Source organism: Muscardinus avellanarius (genome assembly GCF_963383645.1).
Source record: "Muscardinus avellanarius genome assembly, chromosome: 4".
NCBI classification, from domain to species: domain Eukaryota; kingdom Metazoa; phylum Chordata; class Mammalia; order Rodentia; family Gliridae; genus Muscardinus; species Muscardinus avellanarius.
Genome location: NC_137789.1, coordinates 2,727,237 through 2,750,067, shown reverse-complemented (window position 1 = coordinate 2,750,067; position 22,831 = coordinate 2,727,237). Strand labels below are relative to the sequence as shown.

The window sequence follows — 22,831 nt, the reverse complement described above, 5'->3', positions numbered from 1 at the left end:
GAGGGGGCGCTATGGTTACCCACCTGGGACCAGAGGGGTTGGGTTAGGTTACCCACCTGGGCAGTCAGGGCCCGGATGGCCAGTGACCCCCCCTCATCCCTTTGGCCCCTGCTCCTGGGCAGCTCGGCCACTGAGGGTTTGTGCCTGAGGGGGCAGCCACAGTTAAGGCAAGGGGCGGCCCATCGCAGCTTTGCCCGCTTCTGGGCATGGGGGCCCCAGATGGCAGAGGTAGGTGGCACCAGGTCCAGCCGAGGGTCAGAGCCCCGACCCCATTCTAACCTGGACTCTGACCCTGGTCCAGCCTATTCTCATCCTTGGTCCTTGCAGACTGTGATGACATTGGACCTCCGGGGAGTGGTGTGGTGGTGTGGGCAGCCCAGAGCCCTCAGCCCAGCAACGCTCGGCCTTGGAGACCTGTCCACAACACTGGACAGCGACGCCAGCCATGTGCTGCCACCCTTGGAGTCTCCCTGGTCCCTAGTGCTGAGGCTGATGGGGCGGGCCGGCCTCTAGAGAGGTTCCTGGAGTCCCGTGGCTTCCTTGGGCCTCTGTCCCTCTGTGCCTTTTGTAAACATGAGTGTGCTTCTGGTGCACGCGCATGCGTGCGCGCGCGCACACACACACACACACACATACACACACACACACACACACACACACACACACACACACACGCCCGTGCATCCCAGGAGGCCCCAGGTGTTTGTGTGCTCTTAGATTATGAGCCGAGGCTTCCCTTTCCTGCACTCGGGCCAGGGGCTGGCTTGCTCTGAAGGGCAGCTGAACCAGGGACAGGATCCTCCTCTCTGCCTCTCTTCCCCCTTCTGGGGTCACCACCCCTCAATACTAATCCTCTGGGGATCATGGCGAGGGGCAGGGTGTGAGCCGTGGTGCCTGCCCTAGTCAGGGGCACTGGACGTCCCCTGGGTGTGGGGTTCGGGGTGAGGACCCTGGACAGTGGGGGCGGTGCCTAGAGCAGGGGGCCTGGAGTGACAGAGTCCAGGGGCCCAGGCTGCCTGGCAGGCGACAGGAGAAGGGGTGCGGGGGCGAAGGTAAGAGGCACTGATTGGTGCATGAGGCCTTGGGCAGGGTGTGTCAGCGGCTGTGGGTGAGGCTGGGGTGCGCTGAGCCCAGTGGCCGGAGGGCTCTGCTGACTACTGGGTCACAGCCAGAGGGACCACGGGGGTTCCTCATCTGGCCCCTCGGGGGGAACGGCCAGTGATGGGATGTGGGCTGGGAGGGGCTGGGCTCCGGGCCCTTGCCTGGGCCCTCTGGAGAGTCAGATTGGCGAGGGTGGGAGGGGTGTGGAGGTGCTTGTGCCCCAGCAGTGGCCTTCTCCAGGGCCCTGTTGCAGTGTGACCCGCGCCTGGCCACTTGCTCTGACACCTTGGCATGTGTCAGAGCAGACTTGTTTACCTCCCATGCTGGCCAGCCCGGAGCCCCGGGAGGGCGGGCAGGCAGGAGGGAGGGAGCTGTGGCCCTGGCAGTGCCCTAGGGGCAGGGGCCTGAAGGACGCCCGAGAAGCCACCACAGCAGCTTGTGGCTGAGTGGGGCTTCTAGCAGCACCCTGGTCCGAGGCCGGGTCCTATACCTGCAGTGGCTGAGGATTCCACAAGGAGACTGGCCACTGTCCTGGGGTGAGGGCAGGTGTCCGCTGGCCAGGGCTGCTGGGTGGGGACTGGACTTCGAGGTTTGGGCTCTGCCGTGGACCGCCCGTGGTCTGCTGGTCGGGTGTCCCTGATACCGGTGACTGCCTGTGCTCCTCTTCGGTCTGTCCTGGCAGCTGTATGTAGCTGATCTGTCATCCTGGGGTCCTGGGTCAGCCCTGGCAGGAGCTGTCACATGGGGAAACTGAGGCCCAGGGAGGCTACTCACACCCTTCTTTCTTCACCCCAGACGTTGCCTGCTGAAGACCAGCCCGCAGTGGATGGGGAGGCCGTCGGGGACAGGCCTGAGTACTGCCCTGCCCAGCATCGCCGCCCAGCCTGCCGCTGAGGAGCCTGCACTCGGCCCTCACCATTGCCCCCGCCCGCCGATGGCCCCCGCTGCCAGGCCTGGGGCCCATACTGCTGCCTGAGCCCCCCGCCCGCCTCCAGGACTCGCCCTACCCCGATGGGGTAACGTGACGGAAGGCCGCTGCCCCAGGGTCACCGGAGTTGGTTCAGCTCAAGTTCACTCGTCCTTTGGTCCTCGAGAGCAGGGGCCGCCTCTGAGCAGAGGCCTCCACCGCGCACTGATGCCGAGAGAGTCTCCCTAGCCACAGCGCCGCGCTGGACGCGCCCGGCAGCCAACTCACTCCGGGCTTTTTAAGTTTTCTTTGCTGACTTTTTGTAAAAAATTTTTTGGTTGTCGTTTTTGTCTTCACTTCCTTATAATTACTCAGCTCTGAGAGACAAGAGTTTGAATTACCCACTTGATTTTGGGGGCTTTCTTTTTTTAGGGTTGGGCTTTCTTTTTTAATTATCCAAATACAGGCAGCTTCCTCTCCCCTGCAAGTATTTGCACAATATTTGTGCGGGTGTGGGGGTGGGGTTTAAAACTCCTCTCTCTCTCAGACAAGTGCAGGGATCTTGCTCTACTCCGTTTCTGGGGCTGGGGGGCCTTCTCTGGTGCGTGTCGCCGTGCGCCCCAGCGGGAGGAGGCATGGCCCGCATGAACCGCCCCGCCCCCGTGGAGGTGAGCTACAGGCACATGCGCTTCCTCATCACCCACAACCCCACCAACGCCACCCTCAGCACCTTCATTGAGGTACGTGGGGCTGTGGGCGGGCTCTGGGGTCTCAGGTGTGAGGAGTGTTGGGGCCAGCTGCGGATGCAGGGCGGGGCAGCGTGTGAGACGGGGCCCCGGGTGGTAAATCGGGGAGGTGGGCAGCAAGGGCTCTGAGCGAGGCAGTCACCTGGCTGGACGGGAGCTGGCTACGGGCCGGAGTGGCCACTGCCCCTGACGGGCAGGCAGAGGCGTCTTCACAGGTGTCTGCGGCCCCGTGCTGGGAGCGGTCTGAGCCGTGGCCTGGCTCGTGTGCGCAGGGCTGTGTGCAGAGCCTGCTGTCTCAGCCTTCCTCCGTGACATGAGTGTGGGCTGGCCGCCGGCAGGGACGCGGTGTGAGGGCAGTCAGAGCCAGGAGGCGGCAGTGGCCAGCCTGCCATCTGTTGGGAGCCTGGGAGGGGGCAGTTTCGGTTCACTTGCCCTTTGGTGCTCAAGGGCTGGGGGCCAGGTGTGCTGCAAAGGAGGGCTGTCCCCTCCCACAGCTGAGACCCGGGGCTGACAGAGGGATGGGGAAGGACTGACAGGCACAGCACCGAGAGACCAGGAGGAGGGCTCAGCGTGGGACCAAAATGTGGACTCTCTGTGACCGGGTCAGGGTTCAGGGTGTGACCAGGCTCAGACAGTGACCAGGGCCAATGTCAGGGTATGACCAGGGTCAGGGGTCAGGGTGTGACTAGGGTTAGGTAGTAATCAGGGCCAGGGTGTGACCAGGGTCAGGGTCAGGGTGTGACCAGGGTCAGGGAGTGACCAGGGCCAGGGTCAGGGTATGACCAGGGCCAGGGTCAGGGTGTGACCGGGGTCAGGGAAAATCCCCCGTGCTAGGTAAGGATGAGGGCCAGAGTGTCCCGAGCTGGGTGGCGGCTTCCTCCACTGAAGGCAGAGGGTCTTTGAAACACCACGTGGCCCCAGAGCCTGGCACCTTCCTACCTCCATAGTCTCAAGATGGTTGGGTCCTGATCCTGCGTCTGGTGTCCCAGCACATGACCAGCAAGGCCGAGGGATTCCCCATCACTCCCAGAATACCTTTGGGCGCAGGAGGGGTGGGCAAGGCCCTGCCTATGGCCCGGGATGTCTGGCTGCCGGCTGGGGCGACCTCTGTGCTGGTGGTTGGGTTTTCCCTGCCAGCCTGCTGGGCCCAGATCCCTCCTGGCCACTGCCACCAAGACCGCTGTGGCCCCTCGTCCTCTGGGCCTGCCCCTCAGAGCCACTGCACTGACATGCCCATGTGGCCCAGGCCGGGCTCAGTTGCAGGGCCTCCTGGGGGCTGGGTGCTGCCCCGCAGTGGGAACCCAGCGCACTTGTATGAACTTGGGGTCTTGCTGGTGAGACAGCTGGTCCTGGGTGCCACAGGGCGAAGCCGTGTGTAGGCCATGTGGCCCAGCTCCTGAGGCAAGGGAGGATACAGGGACCTGGGAGAGACGCCGCCCCTTCCCTCAGAGCCAGGTGCTCAGAAGGACCAAGGGAGGCTTCCGGCCCTTGGGCCTCAGTGTCCACCAGCATCGTCAACAGCACGTTCCTGTCGTGTTGAGGGGCGACTGAGGGGCAGGGCTCTCCTCTGGACACATGGAGGACCCAGTTCTGCCCCAGGGCCTGAGGGGACCTGACAATGCCCCGCAGCTCTGGCCCCCCACCCAGCCCATCTCCTCCATCCTCCCAGGACTTGAAGAAGTATGGAGCCACCACCGTGGTGCGCGTGTGCGAGGTGACCTACGACAAGGCCGCGCTGGAGAAGGACGGCATCACCGTGGTGGTGAGGCTGCGGGTGGGCGGCCCTCCCTGGCGCGGGGCGAGTGGGTGCCAGGAGGGGGCGGGGCCTTGGCTACCTGACCGCTGTCCCACGCCGTGAGCACACTGGCCAGAGCCACGGCTACGGACAGCTGGGCCTATGTGCCACCACCAAATCTCAGCCCCTGGGTGGTCCCATCTGGGGAAACCAGGGCGCGGGGTCCGTGGTCACCCGAGGTGTGAGGGTCCAGCTGGGTGGCACTTGGTCCTTGCCATGGTCCGCCTGTGGGCGCACAAGCCTTGGGGCCGGGCCCCGTGGGGCAGAAGGGGTGTGTGCCTCGGCTTTGAGTCAGCTCCGCAGCCGGGCTGCCCTGTCCCTGCAGCCTTGGCTCAGCCTCCCACTGCCTGGGATCTGGGCCCTGTCGCCAGGCAGCAGTGGGTGCCTGGGGAGGCCCTGTGCAGAGCTGCAATAGAGACCCTGGGGCATCTCCTTGGCTTCCGAGGCCCTAGGGATCCCGTTTAGGTGGAGGATGGGCAGTTCTGCTTACATGCCTGTGAGCCAGGCCTCTGCACCCAGGGCTCCAGAGCCAGGCTTTGGGGTGCCCCTGTCTGGCTGGGTGGCAGCCCCCCAGCTTTGTGTACTGTGTCCAGCCGTAGGCCTCCCTCTGCAGGCCTGTCGATAGCATTTGACAGGTGTTGCTGTGTGGGTGGTCAGTGTCCGGCGTGGCCTGCACTTTGGGGCCTGGACTTTCTGCTGCTTTTCCTGGGGGTGGGACCTCACAGGAGGGTGGACAGTCACTCAGACCAGTTGCCTTCAGGAATCTGCCCTCCCGGATGGGATGGGCAGGTGAGACGGTTCTGTGGGCCCATGTGGATTCAGCCTGGCACAGCCCCTGGGCCAGTGCACCTGCCTCACTGGGACCTATGCTCTGTCCTGAGCTCCCTGGCATGGCCCTCCCTCCAGTGGCCTGGCACCACCTCCCCCGACCAAGCTAACGTTCCAAGATGGAATCACCCCGGGAGAGACGAGAAAGGCCCAGGTGCTGCTGGCGTCTGGTGTCCTCTCCCTGCTTCCTGGGGCCCGGGCTGGGTGGAGCTCTGGGGCTGGGGATGCAGGCTGGTCTGTTGGGCGTGCTGACCCAGAGACTCTCAGGTGGCCACCAGCACACCACGGCGGGATTGTGACCCAAGGACAATAGCGTGGGCAGAGGGTGGGTGCAGGGCCCATGGGTTCCCAGGGTGCTCTGTGCAGAAAGGCACGGGGTGACCCCAGAAGGCGTCCTGGAGGAGGGGCAGCTGAGGAGCAGGAAGCGATGAGGTGCCGGGTGCGCTCGGGGTGCTTGTGGCCCAGCCAGGCTCCTTGCCCTCAGCCGCCTGCTTCTGACCCCTAGCACCTCTCACGAGCCTTCAGGTGGCCACCTGAGCCCCAGGGCCGGCTCCTCTACCTCCAGGCCCTGTGTTCACTCTGCTTCCCTCCGCAGGACTGGCCGTTCGATGACGGGGCGCCACCGCCTGGCAAGGTGGTGGAGGACTGGCTGAGTCTGCTGAAGGCCAAGTTCTGCACCGACCCGGGCAGCTGCGTGGCCGTGCACTGCGTGGCGGGCCTGGGACGGTGAGCTGGCGGGGCCCTGCTGCGGGCGCGGCTGGAGCTTGAGATCCCGTGCCCCACTTCCTCGCTGTGGGATGTGGGCCATGTCCACGTGGTCTTCCCAGAGGGTCAGCACCTCAGTTTGAGGGTTCTCACACAAGTCCTCTTACAGCCTGGCGGGGAGGAAGTCCTTGCCCAGGTCTGACCTGGCTTCTTCTTGCTGGGGTTGAACTGTCCCTGTACCTGTGAAGACAAGAGCTGACGCCCTGTTCCTTCCCAGACACAAAGAGACCCGCTCTCAGCTGGGGTCGTGGGGCTCTTGAGGAAGAATAGCAGCCTGGGTTGGATGGAAATGGCCAGGCAGTGGAGTCTGCATCTGCAGAGGGAGGCCCAGCCCTTTTGGCTGAGAGCCGGTGTGCACCAAGCTCTTACCAGGCCAGGCCTGAGCTGAGCACGTCACCGTTTCCCTCACAAGACCACCGAGGCACAGAGGGCTTGCATGGTAGACACTTGAGGCAGCCGGGCTGGTCTGAGTCTGTGCCCTGCATGGAGCTTACAGACTTGGTGTGTGTGTGGAGTCTGGCCCGGCCCCGTGCCTTGTCTTCAGCAGGCAGCCCGTGGGGGTGGGTGCAGAGGCTCAGGTGAGCCCAGCTTTCTGTCTGCCCGCAGGGCTCCAGTCCTCGTGGCCCTGGCCCTCATCGAGAGCGGGATGAAGTACGAAGATGCCATCCAGTTCATCCGGCAGTGAGTGGCCAGCAGGGGGTGGGCAGGGGTGGCCGGCTTGGTGCGAGGATCCCGCTGCCCTGGGCGAGGGCTGTGCCGTCACCGGGTCCCCCTCACCCGCCCCTCTGCGGTGCCCTGGAGCTTTGGTTCGTGCCGTTCCCCTGGACTGAAGCTATGTGGGTGAGCCCTGGGCTGCCTCTGGACAGCTGGGAGCCAGGCCTGGTGGCAGTAAGGATGCCTGGCTGCCGTAGAGGGTGAGGAGCTGAGGCTGTGTGCCAGGCAAGCACTTTCTGACCTGGACAGACCCCAGTGACCCCCCTCGCTGTCCAGGAATCCCAGCCCTGTCTGTCCGTGAAAATGAGAGCTCCGAGCCTCCAGTCTCAGCCACTCCCAGGGACACCAGCCCTGCTGGGTCTTTGAGCCGCACCCTGGCCCAGCCCCAGGACACAGTACCCCCAGCCAGTTGTCCATGGCTCAGCCCCCTGGGGAGGGCTCCCTCTGCCTACTTGGTGAAGGGCAGACTGCAGGGCCGGCGCTGCCCTCACCAGCAGATGTGTGCAAGCATTTGTCACGCACACACGCTCTCGGCGGCTCTTCCTGTGCCGCTGGGGCCTGCCTTAGCCAGGGCCCAGCCATCTCTACCCAGGGCTGGCTTCTTAGCGCATGTGCTGGCTTGTCTACATGTGAGTGCCCACGGGCCACAGGCACAGTGTGCACGTGCTCGGGCGCACACATCATGCACACACTCAGGTCTGTGCACGGGCTGGGCCCTGCTGTAGCTATCCCTCCAGCCCTTCTCACACACGCTTCCGTGCCCTGCCGGGGTGTGCGGGCCCCTGAGCGCAAGGCTGTAGCAGCCAGGACAGGAAGGCCCTGCAGGCCACAAGGCCGCTCCAGACCATGGGCGCTGGGCCTTGGGTTCCCTGGCAGGTGGCCGCATCGGCCTGGCTGACCCTCTGCGTGTCTCCGACTCCCCAGGAAGCGCCGTGGAGCCATCAACAGCAAGCAGCTCACCTACCTGGAAAAATACCGGCCTAAACAGAGACTGCGGTTCAAAGACCCCCACACGCACAAGACCAAGTGCTGTGTCATGTAGCTCAGGACCTCCCGGCCCGGGGCCGTGATGGCCTGCCCACCAGCCAAGGCTCTGTGGCCCCCGGGCCAGCCTGGCCGCCTTCTCTTTCCTGTGCCTCTGTGCCCCAAGGAGCCTGAGGGCCCCGCATTCACCCTTCGCGCCCTCCTCTCGTGTCTGCGTCTCCGCCCTCGCCCCTCTGTGCCATGTCTGTCTCTGAGGTTTGGTACCCGCCTGTCCCCTGGGCCTCCTTCCAGCACTTCCCAACACCCCACACCCCCTGCAGGTCTCCTCTCCTCTTTATTGCTGGTGCATATATTTTTTCTAACCACTGGGCCCAGCCCTTCCTCAGTAGCCTGTAACCCGACTTGTGCTCGACACCTTAAGTTATTGGGTCCTGGGCAGTCATTTGCTCCGGACACTCAAAGGCAATAAAACAAGATCTGTGGCTGTGTGTGGAAAGTGAGTCCAGGGCCAGGTGGTGTGGCGGTGTCCATGGGCCTGGGAGGCCACTGTCCCAGGACCAGCCTTCCCCACGCGCTGTGGCTCCAGCATGCTCCCACTGCGCCCCCTGGTGGCTATGCTGGGTTCTGCATCCTCGACCTGGTTCTGTAAGGCTGTGATAACCAGAGGGGAGCTGGGCTTTGGATAGTTACCTGGCTGGGCCACCAGTGTTGCACCTCTGAAAAACACGTGGCAATTACCCAGGGCCAGCGAAGGGAGCTCAGTGGTCCACGGGTGGGGTGGACTGCAGGTGGAGTGGCCAGAAGGGTGGGGGCCGGGACGTGGGGCCAGGGCTCAGGGTGGCGGGGAACCTGGGGAGAGTTTGAGTGCAGGAGAGACTGAGGACGGCTCAGGGGCCGGGGTTGTGATGTGCACATGTTTCTGTGTGTGGGCTCCCAAGTTGGGGGCCAGTGTCCTCCTAGGTGGAGGAAGGGGGTTCCACAAGTAGGGAGCAGTGGGGTGGAGAGGGCCCAGGGCTGGCCTGGCCAGCTGCTGTGCAGGGGGCACTGGCACCCCTAAGGATGCTACTCATGGTCTTCGCCGATCCCGCCCTATTGGCACCTGCTGGCTGATGCCCCAGCTCCCCCCCCCCCCATACCTGCCTGGCCTTTGGCCATTTCTCCTGAGCCCCACCTGGCCTGTCCGCCCGGCTCCCACCGATGCCCCCTCGGATAGGTCCCCAGGGCCCTGGGAGGGGCTCACCTGGCCCCAGAAGCCACTCTCACTCTTGCCTGGGGAGGGCAAGCCTCGTGACCCGGTGGCTGGGGGAGGTCTTGCCCAAAACTCGTTGCCCAGTTGTGGGTGCCACCACCAGGGCCTGTGTTGCCCACACTCCCATTGGGCCCTGGGGCCCGCCTCCACCCTGGCACTCTCATAGGGCCTGGCATCAGGCTGTGGCTGTCGTGGCAGCATAATGCAGCGCCTCCTGTGTGCCAGGCTCTCAGGACCTGCCTGGCCAGCACCTGCCACTTTCCGGAGGAGGGACAGACTCAGCCCAAGGTGCTTGTCCAATCACTGTTGGCTCAGGAAGCCCAAGTCCAGACACCCCCCGAGCCTGGCCCCAAGCTTTTGCTAAGCAGCACAGGGCCACCATGGGACGGTGGCTGGGGGCAGCTGATGGGGAGTACCCCTGAGGGCAGACCGCTGGCATGCCCAGGGACAGCCCTGGTCCCGGCCACTCCCATCCCGGCCAGGTTGGCTGGGCCCAAGGGGAACTCCCCAGCCAGGGCTCAAGCCGAGGGGTCAGCAGCAGGCTGGGGGACGTGGAGGGGCAGAGCTGCCCCAGACCCTGCGGGGCACCGGCTCTACTTCATGGCTGTCTTCTCTTTCCCTTGAGCATGTGTGAACCAGCTACGTCCGAGGTGTGGTTCAGGAAGGTCGCTGTATTCTTTTCAACTCACCATCCAAGTTTTGGGGCTTCTGTGCCAGCCCCCGCCCCAAGAGGGAGGGTAGAGGGTGGAGGATGACGGTGGGAGTCCTAGAGCAGGTCAGGGGTGCTCTGGGTTCCACCAGACCCTCCTCCAGCTGGGCCTGGGGGTGGGGCTGTGCAGGTGGGGGGCTCTAGGTGGGGGGTGTGGAAGTGGGGGTTGCGGGTAGAACACAGCTGAGCTCAGGTGTGGGTGGGCTGGCTGGACGCCCCACTCTGGCTCTGGGGAGCTGCCTGGTGTGGCAGGTCCCGAGCCTATGTGTGAGGCTTCAGAAGAGCTCTGGACGCACAGGCAGGGGACCCATGGCCTGCCCGCCTGTGTCATGAGAGGAAACAGGCCAAGGGAGGAAGGATTGGGAGGGCTCCCTGGAGTTGTGCCTTCTGGGCTCAGGCCTCTGAGGGGTCTTGGAGGGAAGGCCTTCCCATCTCACAGATGGAGCAGCTGAGGCCTCTGCCTTCAGCCCTCAGGTCTCCTCTGGGGTGTGTGCTGCAGCCCGGGTGCGCCTGCCACAGCTCCCGGGCCAGTCCTGGGTGGCTGCAGCTGGAGTGGGGGTAGAGGGGACACCTGGGCCCATGCCAAGGGAGGCTGGCCAGGGAGCCCCCCCTTTAGCCCCTAGCCAGAGCAGAGGGGCCCATGGATGGTGGGCAGGGAGCTGACAGTGGGACACTTTGTCGAATCTAGACCTTTCTTTCAAGTGGAAAAATGTCATGCAACCAGGCTGCGTGGCTGGTGCGGCAGGGGGTGCGGACGGGGAGGATGGCTGGGGGTCACTGCTGGGGTCTGGCCGATGCCTTCCGCAGGAAGGAGAGCTGCCTGGTGGCGAATTCTTGGATGCTGGGCTCTGGGTCTTTTTTCAGATCTTCAAAAGCTCCAAGAGAGAAGGAACAGGTCTGAAGTGACCTGGCTGGGGAGCCTGGCCTGCCTGTCCACCACCCAGAGGCCCCCCCACCCCCGTCGACTGTGCCCACCCACCGCGGAGCTCTTGTTCAGTGGGAGCCCTGAGAAGGCTGTGGCCCGAGGAGGGGACAGGTCACCCTCCACTCCAGACCCAGAGGCCTGGGCCTGGGCCTCAGGCTGCTACTGCGGTGGGGGTTGGAGAAGCTCCTACTCCTCAGAGCCTCAGTTTCTCTGCCTTGGAGGTGGGGACTGGGAGCTGGAAGGCTTGAGGCTGGGAGGCTGGAGGCTGGGAGCTGGAAGGCTTGAGGTTGGGGAGCTGGGGGGCTGGGAGGCTGGAGGCTAGGGGGCTGGGAGGCTGGGGGGCTGGGAGGCTGGAGGCTGGGAGCTGGGGGGCTGGGAGGCTGGCGTGCTGGGGGGCTGGGAGGCTGGAGGCTAGGGGGCTGGGAGGCTGGCGTGCTGGGAGGCTGGCGTGCTGGGGGGCTGGGAGGCTCGGGGGCTGGGGTGCGGCTGCTTACTGCAGAACAGCAATTTCATGTCCGTGTCGCTTGTCCTCTGGATCACGGTGTGGGGTTGGTAGCAGATGGTGTAACCTGTGCAAGGTGGGACGCAGCTGACTGCAGGCGGGGGCTCCCATCACCCTGGGCCCCTCCCAGCCCCTCCCCTCCCTGCTCTGCTGGTGTGTGGGCAGGGAGGTCGGGGTGGCCCGCGGGCCCAGGCTGGCTCACCGATGAACAGTGCGGCCCAGGTCTTGATGTGCGGGTGGCAGCTGTGCAGGTGGCCGAGGGCCTGTGCCAGGTGGATGCTGAACTCCTCCTGGCTGCTGCGCATCTGGGGAGAGCTGCTGTCACACGGCCGCTGGAGGGCCTGGCTCCGGCCCCGCCCCCACCCTGGGGAGCCCGGCCCTCACCAGGCAGGTCCAGAGGAAGTGGCGGGCACTGAGGCCATGCTCCCAGGCCAGCGAGCAGAAGAGCACATGCTGCAGTCCCCAGCCGAGCAGCACTGCACAGCGGTAGAAGGCGAACTTGGCCTGCTGCGGGGACAGTGCTGGGGTTGCCGCCGCCCGTCTGGGTCTGAGCCTCTCTTGGGGACCACAGGGCTCCCATGGGCCTCAGGGGACCTCCTTCCTGGCCCCGGCCTGACTGCCGTTTTGGAACTGTGCGTTTACTCCCATTAGCAGGGACTGGGGACAGCCGAGCGCCAGCAGGGGGGCGCCCTCCACCAGATCTGGGCACTGCCGGGAGAGGTGTGGGGAATGGAGGGTCCGGCCCACCCAGCACTGCACCACCCAGGGTGGGTGGAGGCCTGGAGGGCAGTGCGGGTGGCCCTGGCATCCCCACTCCCAGGCGGCCCTGATGCCCTGTGATGGGCACTGACCGTGGTGACAGCCGGGCACTGGTCCTTCAGGTGCAGCAGCAGGGGCACCATGCTCTGGTACACTTGGATTCGAAGGCTGCCAAGCTCCCTGCCAGCCGTCGTGGCCACCAGGTCCCCAAACAGCGCCATGGCCGCGGCTCGGATCTTGTCACGCTTCTGCAAGCCAGGGGCTCAGCAAGGCCGCTCTTGCCCACGTTGGGGACCCCTGCCCCTTGGGCTTCTTCAGAACCCGTTCAGCTTGGCCCAGGGCTCCAGGGCAGGCCCTGCCTCTCCCCTCAGCAGGGTCCTGTGTCACCCCCCAGACAGACAGGGCCCTGCTTCTCCCTCAAAATATAAACTGTCCCAGGCTGTCCTCAAAATATGAACTGATTCTCACACAATGGCTGCCTGACACCCTTGTGTCAGGAATGCAGCGGGGGCAGACTTAGCCCACACTTTCTCAGTGAGGGGAACGCAGACGTTCTACACACGTCGTAACGTGAAGACATCTGTGTGGTCAGTTGTAGGACCAGAGATGGCAGACTGGGATGGAGAGATTGGACTTGGCTCCCGGCTAGAGCTGGTGCGCCGTGGGCTGGGGCCACACGCAGGCAGCTTTCCCGGGCCTTGGCCTTCCATAGAGGGCAGCGGGGAATCCTAGGAGTGCAGGAGAGGTACGTGGAGGACCCAGGCGGGAGGCACCCAGCTCTACCCCACACTCACATCATCGAAGAAGGAACGGGCATTGAGGGCGACGCGGAGGCTCTGGGAGCCCGCGCCCTGCGCGCCCAGGCGATGGAGCACGTCCGACACGATGCCCATGATACACACCAACACCGGCTCGCTGCTCTGGTAGAAGCCGTCCAGGAAGGGCGGCAGCTGCCCCCGGAGCAGGCCTCCCTGTGGGCAGAGGACCATGGCTGGGCACCAGGCTTCCCCTCGGACTCTGAGGCTTCCATGGTGCCCCTATGTCCCAACCCCGTGTCCTCCTACTTTGCCCAACTGCAGGTGACGCCCAGCTGTGGCTCCTGTGAGGCTGTGCCCATCAGGAGCCGTGTGGCCTCGGGCAGGACTTCTCCTCTCAGAGCCAGCTGGATCTTCATGGGACCGAGAGAGGGATGGCCGCACAGAGGCCTGATCCACTGGGTCCCAGCTCCTTCCTCCTCCAGTCCTGGGGCTGCCCTTCCCTTGCTCCGCCCTGCCAGCCCCTGGCTTCTAGCCGCAGCTCAGATGGGATCTGGGCAAAGCCAGGTGGGCCCTGGCTCTCCCAGTGCTGGGGTTTGTGTGCCTGGTGGCAGGACCATGTTGCAAGAGACCATCGTGTCCTGTTTTTATACTTTCTTCTTCTTTTTTTTTTTTTTTTTTGGTGGTACTGAGGTTCCTGGAAGCCCTTCTACCTCTGGGCTACACTCCCATACCTATTTTTTTTTATACTTTTTTATTTGGAAACAGGGTCTCTTAAGCCAGCACGGCTGGCTTCGAACCTGCGTGATCCTCCTGTCTCTGCCTCCCAAGCGCGGGGATTACAAGCGTGCGCCACCATGCCTGGTGTTATACTTTCTTCTTTAAAAAGAATTTTAAAATTAATTTTCAGCCCATTCTGTCTGCTCGACTTACTTCCAGTACATTCCTGAATTCTCTAGATGAATTGTCAGGAAGCGGGATGGATATTCCCTGCCACTGGGCCCTTATCAATGACGTGTGCAAACCAGACTGTCCTGCCTGGGTCCACCGATCCCATCCTCACACCGCCCGGCCTCCCTGCTCAGAGCTCCCACGGGCCTGCCTGTGCCCTCAGGCCCACACCCCACTTCCTCAGGCCCAGGCTCCTGGTCTAGCAGGGCCCTGGGCTGCCTTCACGTTCTCCACAGAGCCTTACTCAGGGCAGCATAGAAAAGGCACACGATGTTGAGAAGAGCTGGGAAGGTGCAGAGATAACTAGCCACTGAATGAACGAATAATGACTGGTGAATGAGGGAATGAATACATGATTGAGTGAATAATATATAAAGAGTGAGCAAATTAAATAATGAGCCAGATGAAACATCCAAAGAACGAGTGGATGGATGATGGATGGATAGGTAGGTAGGTAGACGGTGAATAGATGAATGGATGGGCAGGTGGACTGATGGATGGATGGATGGGTGGGTGGGTGGATGGATAGATAGGTATACGGGTGAACAGATGGATGGGCAGGTGAACTGATGGATAAGGAGATGGATGAATGGATGGGAGGGTGGATGGGCAGATGGGTGGATGGATGGATGGATGGATGGATGGATGGATGGACGGAAGAGTGGATAGATGGGAGAGTGGTTGGATGGATGGACGGGAGAGTGGATGGATGGATGGATGGATGGATGGATGGATGGGAGAGTAGATGGATGGATAGGTATACAGGTAAACAGATGGATGGGTAGGTGGACTGATGGGTAAGTGGATGGATGGTTGGGTGAATGAATGGATGGCTGGATGAACAGATAGAGGGTGAGTAGGTGGACTGATGGGTAGTGGATGCTGTGAGGATGGATAGATGGGTGGGTAGGTGGGTGGGCAGGTTGATAAGTAAGTCCTATGTAGTCTCAGTCCTCCATTATTAAGTGCCTACTAGGTGTCATGTGCAGTGCAAAGGGTGCTGTGACTGGTGACCCTAGTGGAGTGAGCCGGGCTGGTGGTCACGGGGCTTTGTGATCTCTTTGGAAGCTGTCCCTTCCCGGGCTTTCCTATGATCACACTTGCCTCTGGAAGCCCTGAAACTCCTTTTGTTTATGAAAGAGTGAGCAGTGACAGAAATGGGGTAGGCATCTGTCTTCCCTTGGGGGTAGGTAGGTAGATGGTGAATAGATGAATGGATGGGCAGGTGGACTGATGGATAAGGAGATGGATGAATGGATGGATGGATGGATAGATGGGTGGATGGATGGATGGGTGGGTGGGTGGATAGATAGGTATACGGGTGAATAGATGGATGGGCAGGTGGACTGATAGATAAGGAGATGGATGAATGGATGGATAGATGTATGGATGGATGGGTGGATGGATAGATAGGTATACGGGTGAACAGATGGATGGGCAGGTGGACTGATAGATAAGGAGATGGATGAATGGATGGGAGGGTGGATGGGTGGATGGACAGACGGGAGGATGAGGGGAGGCTGATCTTTCCTGATCAGCACTCCTCTGTTTAGCTCAGCATTTTCTTTTTGGTACTAGGGATTGAACCCAAGAGCATTCTCTACCTCTGAACTATACCTTTAGCCTTATATATATATTTTTAAATTTAAAATAGGATCTCACTAAGTTGCTGAGGCTGGTCTCAAACTTGCAATCCTCCTGTCAGCTTCCTAAGTACTGGGATTACAGGTGTGTGCCACTGTGCCTGGCTAGCTCAGGATTTTTATTATAGAGGTTCAGAGCCCATGCAGAGTGTTGGTTGTAAAAGGGTCTGCTGCTGCCTGTGACAACCAATGGCTTGAGGGCTGCCCATTGGCTGGCACAAGCCTCAGTGGGCACTCATGACCTGCCTACCATCCGAGGCAGGTCCTGTTCCCTCTCCCATTTTACAGGTATGAACACTAAGGCCTGGGGATATCCTGCTGGCTGGAGAGTGCTGGAGCTGGGTGGTCCAGGTCCTCTGCTCTCATCCACTGCAAGGGGCCCTGGGCATCTATGTCTGGAGGCGTCAGGAACTTGTGGCCAGAGCTGGGGCTGGAGATGGGGAAGGCCGTCTATCACATCTCTGCTGGCCGCCTCTTCTCCAGCTGTTCATTATGGGGTATAGGTTGCTATGGTAATAGTAGATTTGTTTGGTAATAGTGAAGATAAGCCAACAGCGATTTGGGGGACCCTTCCATAAAATTCTCAGTGGATGTTTTCTCTGGCCAGGCTTTGGGTGTACCTGGCTGGCTTCTTAGTGGGCACCTGGGGTCTGCAGTAGGATTGTCTGTTTCTGGTATGGAAGAGACCCCTCTCTGCAGATGAGGAAACAGAGCCAAAGGGGTGGAGTCAGGTGCCCCAGGTCGCATTGCAGGAGCTGGGGTTGTAGCCCTGTGGGCCTCGTCTGTCTGGGGTGCTGTGGCCTTTGGCGCTTTTACCTTCTCAGGGTGGAAGAGGATGTTTCCAAGGCCCTGCAGGCTGGACACGCGGACCTCGGGGCTGGCATCCTGGAGGCTCTGGGCCAGCAGGGTCAGAAAGGCCTGTTTTGGAAGCACCTCCAGCAGGCTGGGACTGTAGAGGAACTGGGGCCCCAGGGGGCAGGTTGGTTAGGCCTGGCCCTCTCCTGGGGAGCTTGTGAACGTACCTGTTGACCATCACCCCCTGTGAACCTTGGTTAGTAAGTGTCTGAACCCTGCCTGTTATGAACCGTTCGATATACATCTGTGGGAATAGGCCCAGAGAGGGGAAGGGCCTTGCCTGAGGTTGCCCAGCGAGGTTCAGGCCCACTTCTATCAACAGCTGGCTCATGCAGCCTATAGGGACAGCGTCCCCAGGGAGGTGGCCCAGGTTATTCTTTTGGGGAGGCAGAAGTCTGCGCAAAGCTTTGACTCGGGCTGAAGGCACTGGGGTAACTGATGGAAATAAGACACTCTCAAACTCTGCTACCACTCAGAGTCCACGAGGCAAAGCTGGTCACGCCCAGCACTTGGCTGGAACTGTCCTTTGCAGCTCTGGGTCCTGGGCAGGGCCTGAGACGGCCGGGCAGGGCAGGGCTGACGGTGAGCACAGCTCTACCCAGTTCACTTCCACTCTGCAGGGTCTCTGCCCGGAGGGGGTTAGAGAGACGGGTGAAGGGGCTGAAAGGTGGGGAGCCCCGGAGCGCAGACACCCACAGTGTTGGAAGCAGGGTTGGTTGTGAGGGTCTTTCTGGGTGGGTCAGACCCCTGGGGTCCTGCTGATGGGAGCAGGTGGGACGAGGGGCCTCACCTACCTCATTGAGGACCAGGATGGCCGCCTTCCTCTCTCGAGCCTCCTGGCTCTGCAGAAGGAGCAGCAGCTGGCCGAGCACCGCCTTGAGCTGCCTGCATTGGCTCTGCACCATGGCCCTGGGGGACCGGGGCTGGGCTGCGGTCAAGCCTGGAATCCGCTCTGCACTCCAGCTGCCCACACATCTGGGCATGGGGGGTGTCACTGCTGAGACTGCCCCACTCCCTCTGTACCCCGCTGTCCACTTTGGGCCAGATATGGGGGAGAGGAGAAGCAGCCACCCCTAGTCCTGACTTCCAGGTGGCCTCGGGCCCGGCGTTCCTGTGCTGAGGGCTGCTGTGTGTGCAGGTGTGAACCCAGGGGTCCCGCTCCCGGGCAGGCCTGGGGCTACAAGTGGTTCCAGGAGGCCCAGGCCAGGCCCCAGGAGCAGACCCTCTCCGCAGCTCCCGCCCCACAGTACCTGGCGAGGAGGCCCACGCCCTGTGGGTAGGTGCAGAGAGAGGTGAAGTATACCCAGGCGCCTTGCAGCTCCAGCTGGGCGAAATCGTGCCAGTGTCCTGTGGTGGACAGCAGGCTCTTCAATGCCTCCAGAGATGTGCTGCGGCCAAGCAGAGGGTCAGGCCCACGGGTCCCTGGGCACCCCAGGCGGAACGGTTCACACTGGCGCCTCTTGGCTCCAGCCCCGCCGTTGCCAAGGCCTCCCAGGGATGTGAGGCCTGGGAGGATGTGGGTGCTGTGTGGCATGGGGACGCAATAGACCCTCCCTCCCACGCTGGGCTCAGGCCCTGCCTGGCCTGAAGGGAGGGGAGGCCCTGGCTTTCAGGGCCTGGCTTGGTACACAGCAATCATGGTCACCCTTGGAGCTCCCTAGAGGAGATGGCAAGTGCTCTGGCAGCAAGGTCACAGGCCAGAGGTCAGGAAATAGGGCTGGAGGGGCTATGGGGCCACCTTGGGCTCCGTGGTCTCTACAGTCCCAAGGTGGGAAGTATCCTGGACAAGTCTCAGGGGATAAGTTTAAATATATATTTTTATTTTATTTTTTAATCATCAAATCTCTCTCTCTCTCTCTCTCTCTCTCTGTATTGTATATATATGTATGTGTGTGTATATATATAAATATATTTATTTTTTTCAGTACTGGGGATGGAACCCAGGGGCATTTACCTCCAAGCTATACCCCAGCCTTATTTTTAATTAATTAATTAATTAATTTTTTGCGGTACTGGGGATGGAACCCAGGGGCATTCTACCTCTGAGCTATACCCCCAGCCCTATTATTTTTTATATTTTAAACAAGGTCTCACTAAGATGCAGAGGGCCTCACTAAGTAGCTGAGGCTGTCCTTGAACCCACGATCCTCCTGTCTCAGTCTCCCAAGTACCGGGATTACAGTGTGCACCACCACACCTGGCTTTATTATCAATTTTTTTTTTTTTTTTTTTTTGGTGGCACTGGGGTTCCTGGAAGCCCGTCTATCTCCGGGCTACACTCCCAGACCTATTTTATTTTTGGAAACAGGGTCTCCTAAACCAGCGCGGCTGGCTTCGAACCTGCGCGATCCTCCTGTCTCTGCCTCCCAAGCGCGGGGATTACAAGCGTGCGCCACCACGCCCGGCTATTATCAAATATTTTTTATAATGTGCTTTTACTGGTGGATTTTGTCTCGCATCATGATGGTAGACCGTGTAGATTTACTACATATAAATCATGTAGACAGTGACATACATGCACACAGCACGTGGAGCCCCTCCCTCTCCGGGGACTTTTAAGTATGGGTGAAGAATGGAGGGGCGGTGTGTGTCCTTGGAGGAGCCCGGAGCGGTTCACTTTCAACACCTGAGGCTCCTCTGCCCTCAGAGGACAGAGGAGACCAGGTTTCAGGGTCCACGTGTGTGCAAGAAAGAAGGGTGTGCCGGATCGTGGTGTGACTGTGCTTGGCAGCTCTTGGCACGGTGTGCAGCACTTTGCCTGCGCTGTAACTCCCCTTCAGCGGAGGAGGAGGAGTCTTCCATAGAGATGGCGTGTTCCACGCAGTCACAGAGCCGGGTCAAGGGCAGCAGAAATGGAGCCGGGCCAGCGCCTGGCCCTGAGGCTGCACAGCGATGTCACAGGCACGGGGCTGGCCCGGCACTGAACGCCCAGCTTGCACGTGAGTCCAGGATTGCAGCCCGGGGACGCAGGCGCCTCGCCCGCTGCCCTGATGGTCTCAAGCGTGTGTCCTGTGAGCGCGCCTGGAGCCAGGCCAGCAGCTTGGACTGGGCACGTTTCTCAGCAGATCTGTAAAGCCAAGTGTCAAAGGATACAATGCCATTCTGAAGGTCCCCGATGGTGCCAATCCAAATGCCAGCTGGCTTGTCATCTTGCCCCAAGCTGTGTGACTAAAAAGACACAGCGTTTTCCAGGTCACTGGTTTCGGCCATAGAGTGAAGATGGTTGTCAGGAGAAGGGGACTTGGGAGGCGGGGTGTGCGCTCTTCCAGGCTTGGAAGCTTCCGGTGCCGGGCACCTTGGGCATGGCAATTGCTCGTCCTCCCTAATTGCTTCTTACCCTGTAGCCACCGCCGGGCTTCTGGAAAGACAAGTGCTAGCGGACTTGAGCGCTGGCGGGAATCACCGTCTGACCTCCGGTGGGGAGCCACCCTCCGGGGTCCCCACAGGACTCTGGCAGTACCTGGGGTTGTGCCACCTGAAGCCCTGGGGCAGCCCCGGCACTGATGAGGAGTCCTGGAGCTCACGCCTGGCCTGGTAGGATGGTCACTCCTCCTGGCCCCGAAGTCATGCTGTCCTGCCTCCCAGCTTCTTGACTCGCCAGCATCCTGGTGCCGACCCGAGCAACCTCCCTCCCTCCCCTGGCCTCAGAGGGGACAGGGAGTCCTTGGAAAGGGAGAAGGGTACGCTCGCGGGCTGCCAGGCCGCTGGACGCCGGGCTTGCACCTCCCCAGCACCACCATCTCCTTTTCTTTCTCTGGTCTTCTGTTATTATTATTGTTAATTTATTTTTATTTCTATTTTTGTGGTCCCAGGGTTTGAACCCAGAGGCATTCTACTTCTGAGCTACCCCCCACCACACCTTGTTTTTATTTTTTATTTTGAAACAAGGTCTCACTAGGTTGCTGAGGGCTCCCCGTCCCCGAGGCTGGTCTTGAATCTGTGATCTTCCTGTTACTCCTGAGGTTCCCAGCCTCCTGAGTGCTGGAGCCGCCATGCCCAGTTATATTTTTATTTTTTGATCCTGGGGATTGAACCCAGAGACATTGCACCTTTGAGCTATACCCAAGCTCTTTTCATTTTGAAATAGGATCTTAATAAGTGGTTGCTGAGAGTTTCCCTAAGTTGCTGCCTTGAACCTGTGATTCTCGTGTCTCTGCCTCCCAAATGCTGGGATTACAAGCGTGCATCACCACGCTCAGCTTCTGGTTTCATTTTTATTTTCACTTGTGGAGAAACATAAATTACGTAAAAGTTGTTATTCTAATACTTTCTTTTTCTTTCTTTCTGTTTTTTTTTTTTTTTTTTTTTTTTTTTTTTTGCAGGTCTGGGGATGGAACCCAGGGGCATTCAATCTCCGAGCTACCCCTTCTGCCCTGTTTTTCTTTCTTTCTTTCTTTTTTTTTTTTTTGGTGGTACTGGGGTTCCTGGAAGCCCTTCTACCTCTGGGCTACACTCCCAGACCTATTTTATATATTTTTTATTTGGAAACAGGCTGGCTTCGAACCTGCGCGATCCTCCTGTCTCCGCCTCCCAAGTGCGGGGATTACAAGTGTGTGCCACCACGCCTGGCATGCCCTGTTTTTTATTCTTTATTTTGAAACAGGGTCTCACTAAGTTGGGGAGGGCCTCACTAAGTAGCTGAGGCTGTCCGTGAACTGCGATCCTCTGGTCTCAGCCTCCCAAATGCTGGTATGACAAACGTGCCTGGCTTGCCATTCTACACTTTTAAGGGTACAGTTTGGTGGCATGAGCACATTCGTGGTATGGTGTGACCATCATGGCAGTAGATTCCTCTCCAGAGCGCTTCTATCTTCCCAAACTGAGATTGTGTCCTGGTTAGACACTAACTCCCGGTGCCTCCGCCCTGCACTGCCGGGTCCACTTCCTGCCTATGAGTTAGACTCGCCGGGACCTCACGTGCGTGGAATTGCATGGCACTTGTCCTTTCGCAACTGGCTCATTTCAGACAGTGTGACGTCCTCCAGGCGTGTCCAGTTGTCCCCGTGCCGGGATTTCCTCCAGCTCAGGCTGGCCAGCCTCTTGCTGCAGGGAGAGATCTGCTTGTCCCCTGGCCTGTCTTGGGCACCTGGGCTTCCACACTCTGGCTGCTATGGATAGCACAACCATGCTGGTGGGTTCCCAGTTCTGTTCTGAGTCCTTGCGGCGCTTGCAGGTGTAAGCTCAGAGTGGGCTGCTGAGCCATGCTACTTCCATGCTTGATTACCCGAGGAGCTGCCTCGCCGTCTTCTGCAGCCACCGCACCGTCTGATGTCCCCACCGACAGTGGGCGAGGACGGCAGTTCCTCTACATCCTTGCCAATACTTGTTATGTGGTTTGTTTTTGGGTGGTGGCCATCTTGGCTGTGCGAGTCCTCCTCATCTTTATCAGAGGCTTCGCCACTCGGCCCAGAGGGACAGAGGCAGACTCTCAGGATGGGGTGATGGTGAGGCTGGGGGTGTGTTTGAGATGGAGAAAGAAGGTGCCTCGTGAGAATCCGTCACCCGGAAATGGGTGACGGGAGAGAAGGGGAGGTCCTCACGGCTTGGGTGGACACTGTTTGGAGGAGGACCCAGCTGAGAACTCAGCAATGCAGGGAACACCTCTAAGCCAAAGGAGGGTCCCTGCAGGGTAAGGGTTCGCTGCCCAGAGCTGGCCCAGCTGAGCAGGATGTCAGGAGCCTCAGAGGCCTGGGCCCACCCTGCCCAAGGCTCGCCTGCCTGCCTGATGTCCAGAGTCTACGACCCCAAATGGGAGCCACAGCTAGTGGGCTAGGTGGCAGGGTCTGCCCAGACCCCTCTTCCACCCCAGTGCCCTCCTGACAGTGCCAGTCGACCTTGTCCATGTGTCAGACCACGAGGCCCAGACAGTGGGCGCCAGTGCCCCTGCTCCTGGATGCTGGTGGCACCCTGTCCGTGTAGCCACTGGGTGACCCGCCCTGCACCTGGGCTCTTTGGGGGTGGTCACCTGGGCAGTTTTCCTTCGGGGAAGGGAGGCCCAGGCCCTCAGATATCCCGTGACCAAGGGATGTGACCAGAGCAGGCCAGGCAGAGCCAGGGTGTCCAGGGTGGACACTTGTGTCCTTGGCCACATGCTGTGCTGGGGAGGGCCCGTGTGGAGAGGCTGCCAGGAGGGGACGTCGCCGCCGGCCACGCCTGAGCAGGAAGCCACCACTGCCCCAGAGCCACACAGACGCCCCAGGAACACGGGAGCCCAAGAGCGAGGGAGGCCCCTGGGGCACTGGGGAGCCTGAGAGACACCGCTGCTCTCTGGGATGTAGGAGGATGAGAGGGGTGGCCCCAGCCCAGGCGGCAGGTGACCAGAGCGCCCTGCGGGAAGGACGGAGGGAGGGGAGGGAGGAGCGGGCCGATGGGGCGGGAGGGAGGCACTTAGACGCAGCGTGCTTTCTCCCAACCCTCGCCTGCTCTGGGAGGAGAACGTTTTATTAGCTTATTAGGGGAGATTCATGCATTTCGCACGGTTGATCAGAATAAAAAAGGGATTAATGCACATTCCGATGCCAAGGCAATATGGAAGAAGTGACATTTTTTTCAGTGACGTGCCTTGGGGAGAGCTGTTAGAACTGACGAATTGCGTGAGCACATCATAATACAAACAAATGAAAAGTGTGGCGGGCCCCGGCGG

The 22,831-nt window shown here is 60.7% G+C and overlaps 2 protein-coding genes across 3 annotated transcripts in view; one reads left to right on the top strand and one right to left on the bottom strand.

Annotated features, from left to right (window-relative positions):
• Nucleotides 1-2,643: 2,643 nt before the first annotated feature.
• Nucleotides 2,644-7,898, top strand: PTP4A3 (protein tyrosine phosphatase 4A3; the record flags this gene model as incomplete). 2 transcript variants are annotated; one of them, XM_080694239.1, is made up of 5 exons in its annotated part: nucleotides 2,644-2,748; nucleotides 4,424-4,516; nucleotides 5,973-6,103; nucleotides 6,749-6,823; nucleotides 7,781-7,898. In XM_080694239.1, the coding sequence occupies 5 exons, from the start codon at nucleotides 2,644-2,646 to the stop codon at nucleotides 7,896-7,898; spliced, it is 522 nt and encodes a 173-aa protein (XP_080550365.1). The 2 variants fall into 2 exon arrangements, with proteins under 2 accessions (XP_080550365.1, XP_080550366.1); XM_080694240.1 differs by lacking the exon at nucleotides 6,749-6,823.
• A 2,674-nt stretch (nucleotides 7,899-10,572) lies between these two features.
• LOC308262248 (maestro heat-like repeat family member 5) overlaps nucleotides 10,573-22,831 on the bottom strand; it is a gene marked incomplete at both ends in the record, with an annotated part of 56,678 nt that continues 44,419 nt past the window's right edge. The window contains 10 exons of the mRNA XM_080694707.1: nucleotides 10,573-10,673; nucleotides 10,774-10,812; nucleotides 11,218-11,292; nucleotides 11,428-11,530; nucleotides 11,610-11,732; nucleotides 12,077-12,232; nucleotides 12,779-12,955; nucleotides 16,150-16,293; nucleotides 16,983-17,097; nucleotides 17,439-17,576. Of these exons, the coding sequence (XP_080550833.1) occupies nucleotides 10,573-10,673; nucleotides 10,774-10,812; nucleotides 11,218-11,292; nucleotides 11,428-11,530; nucleotides 11,610-11,732; nucleotides 12,077-12,232; nucleotides 12,779-12,955; nucleotides 16,150-16,293; nucleotides 16,983-17,097; nucleotides 17,439-17,576 (1,171 nt within the window). The remainder of the gene's footprint in view (nucleotides 10,674-10,773; nucleotides 10,813-11,217; nucleotides 11,293-11,427; nucleotides 11,531-11,609; nucleotides 11,733-12,076; nucleotides 12,233-12,778; nucleotides 12,956-16,149; nucleotides 16,294-16,982; nucleotides 17,098-17,438; nucleotides 17,577-22,831) is intronic.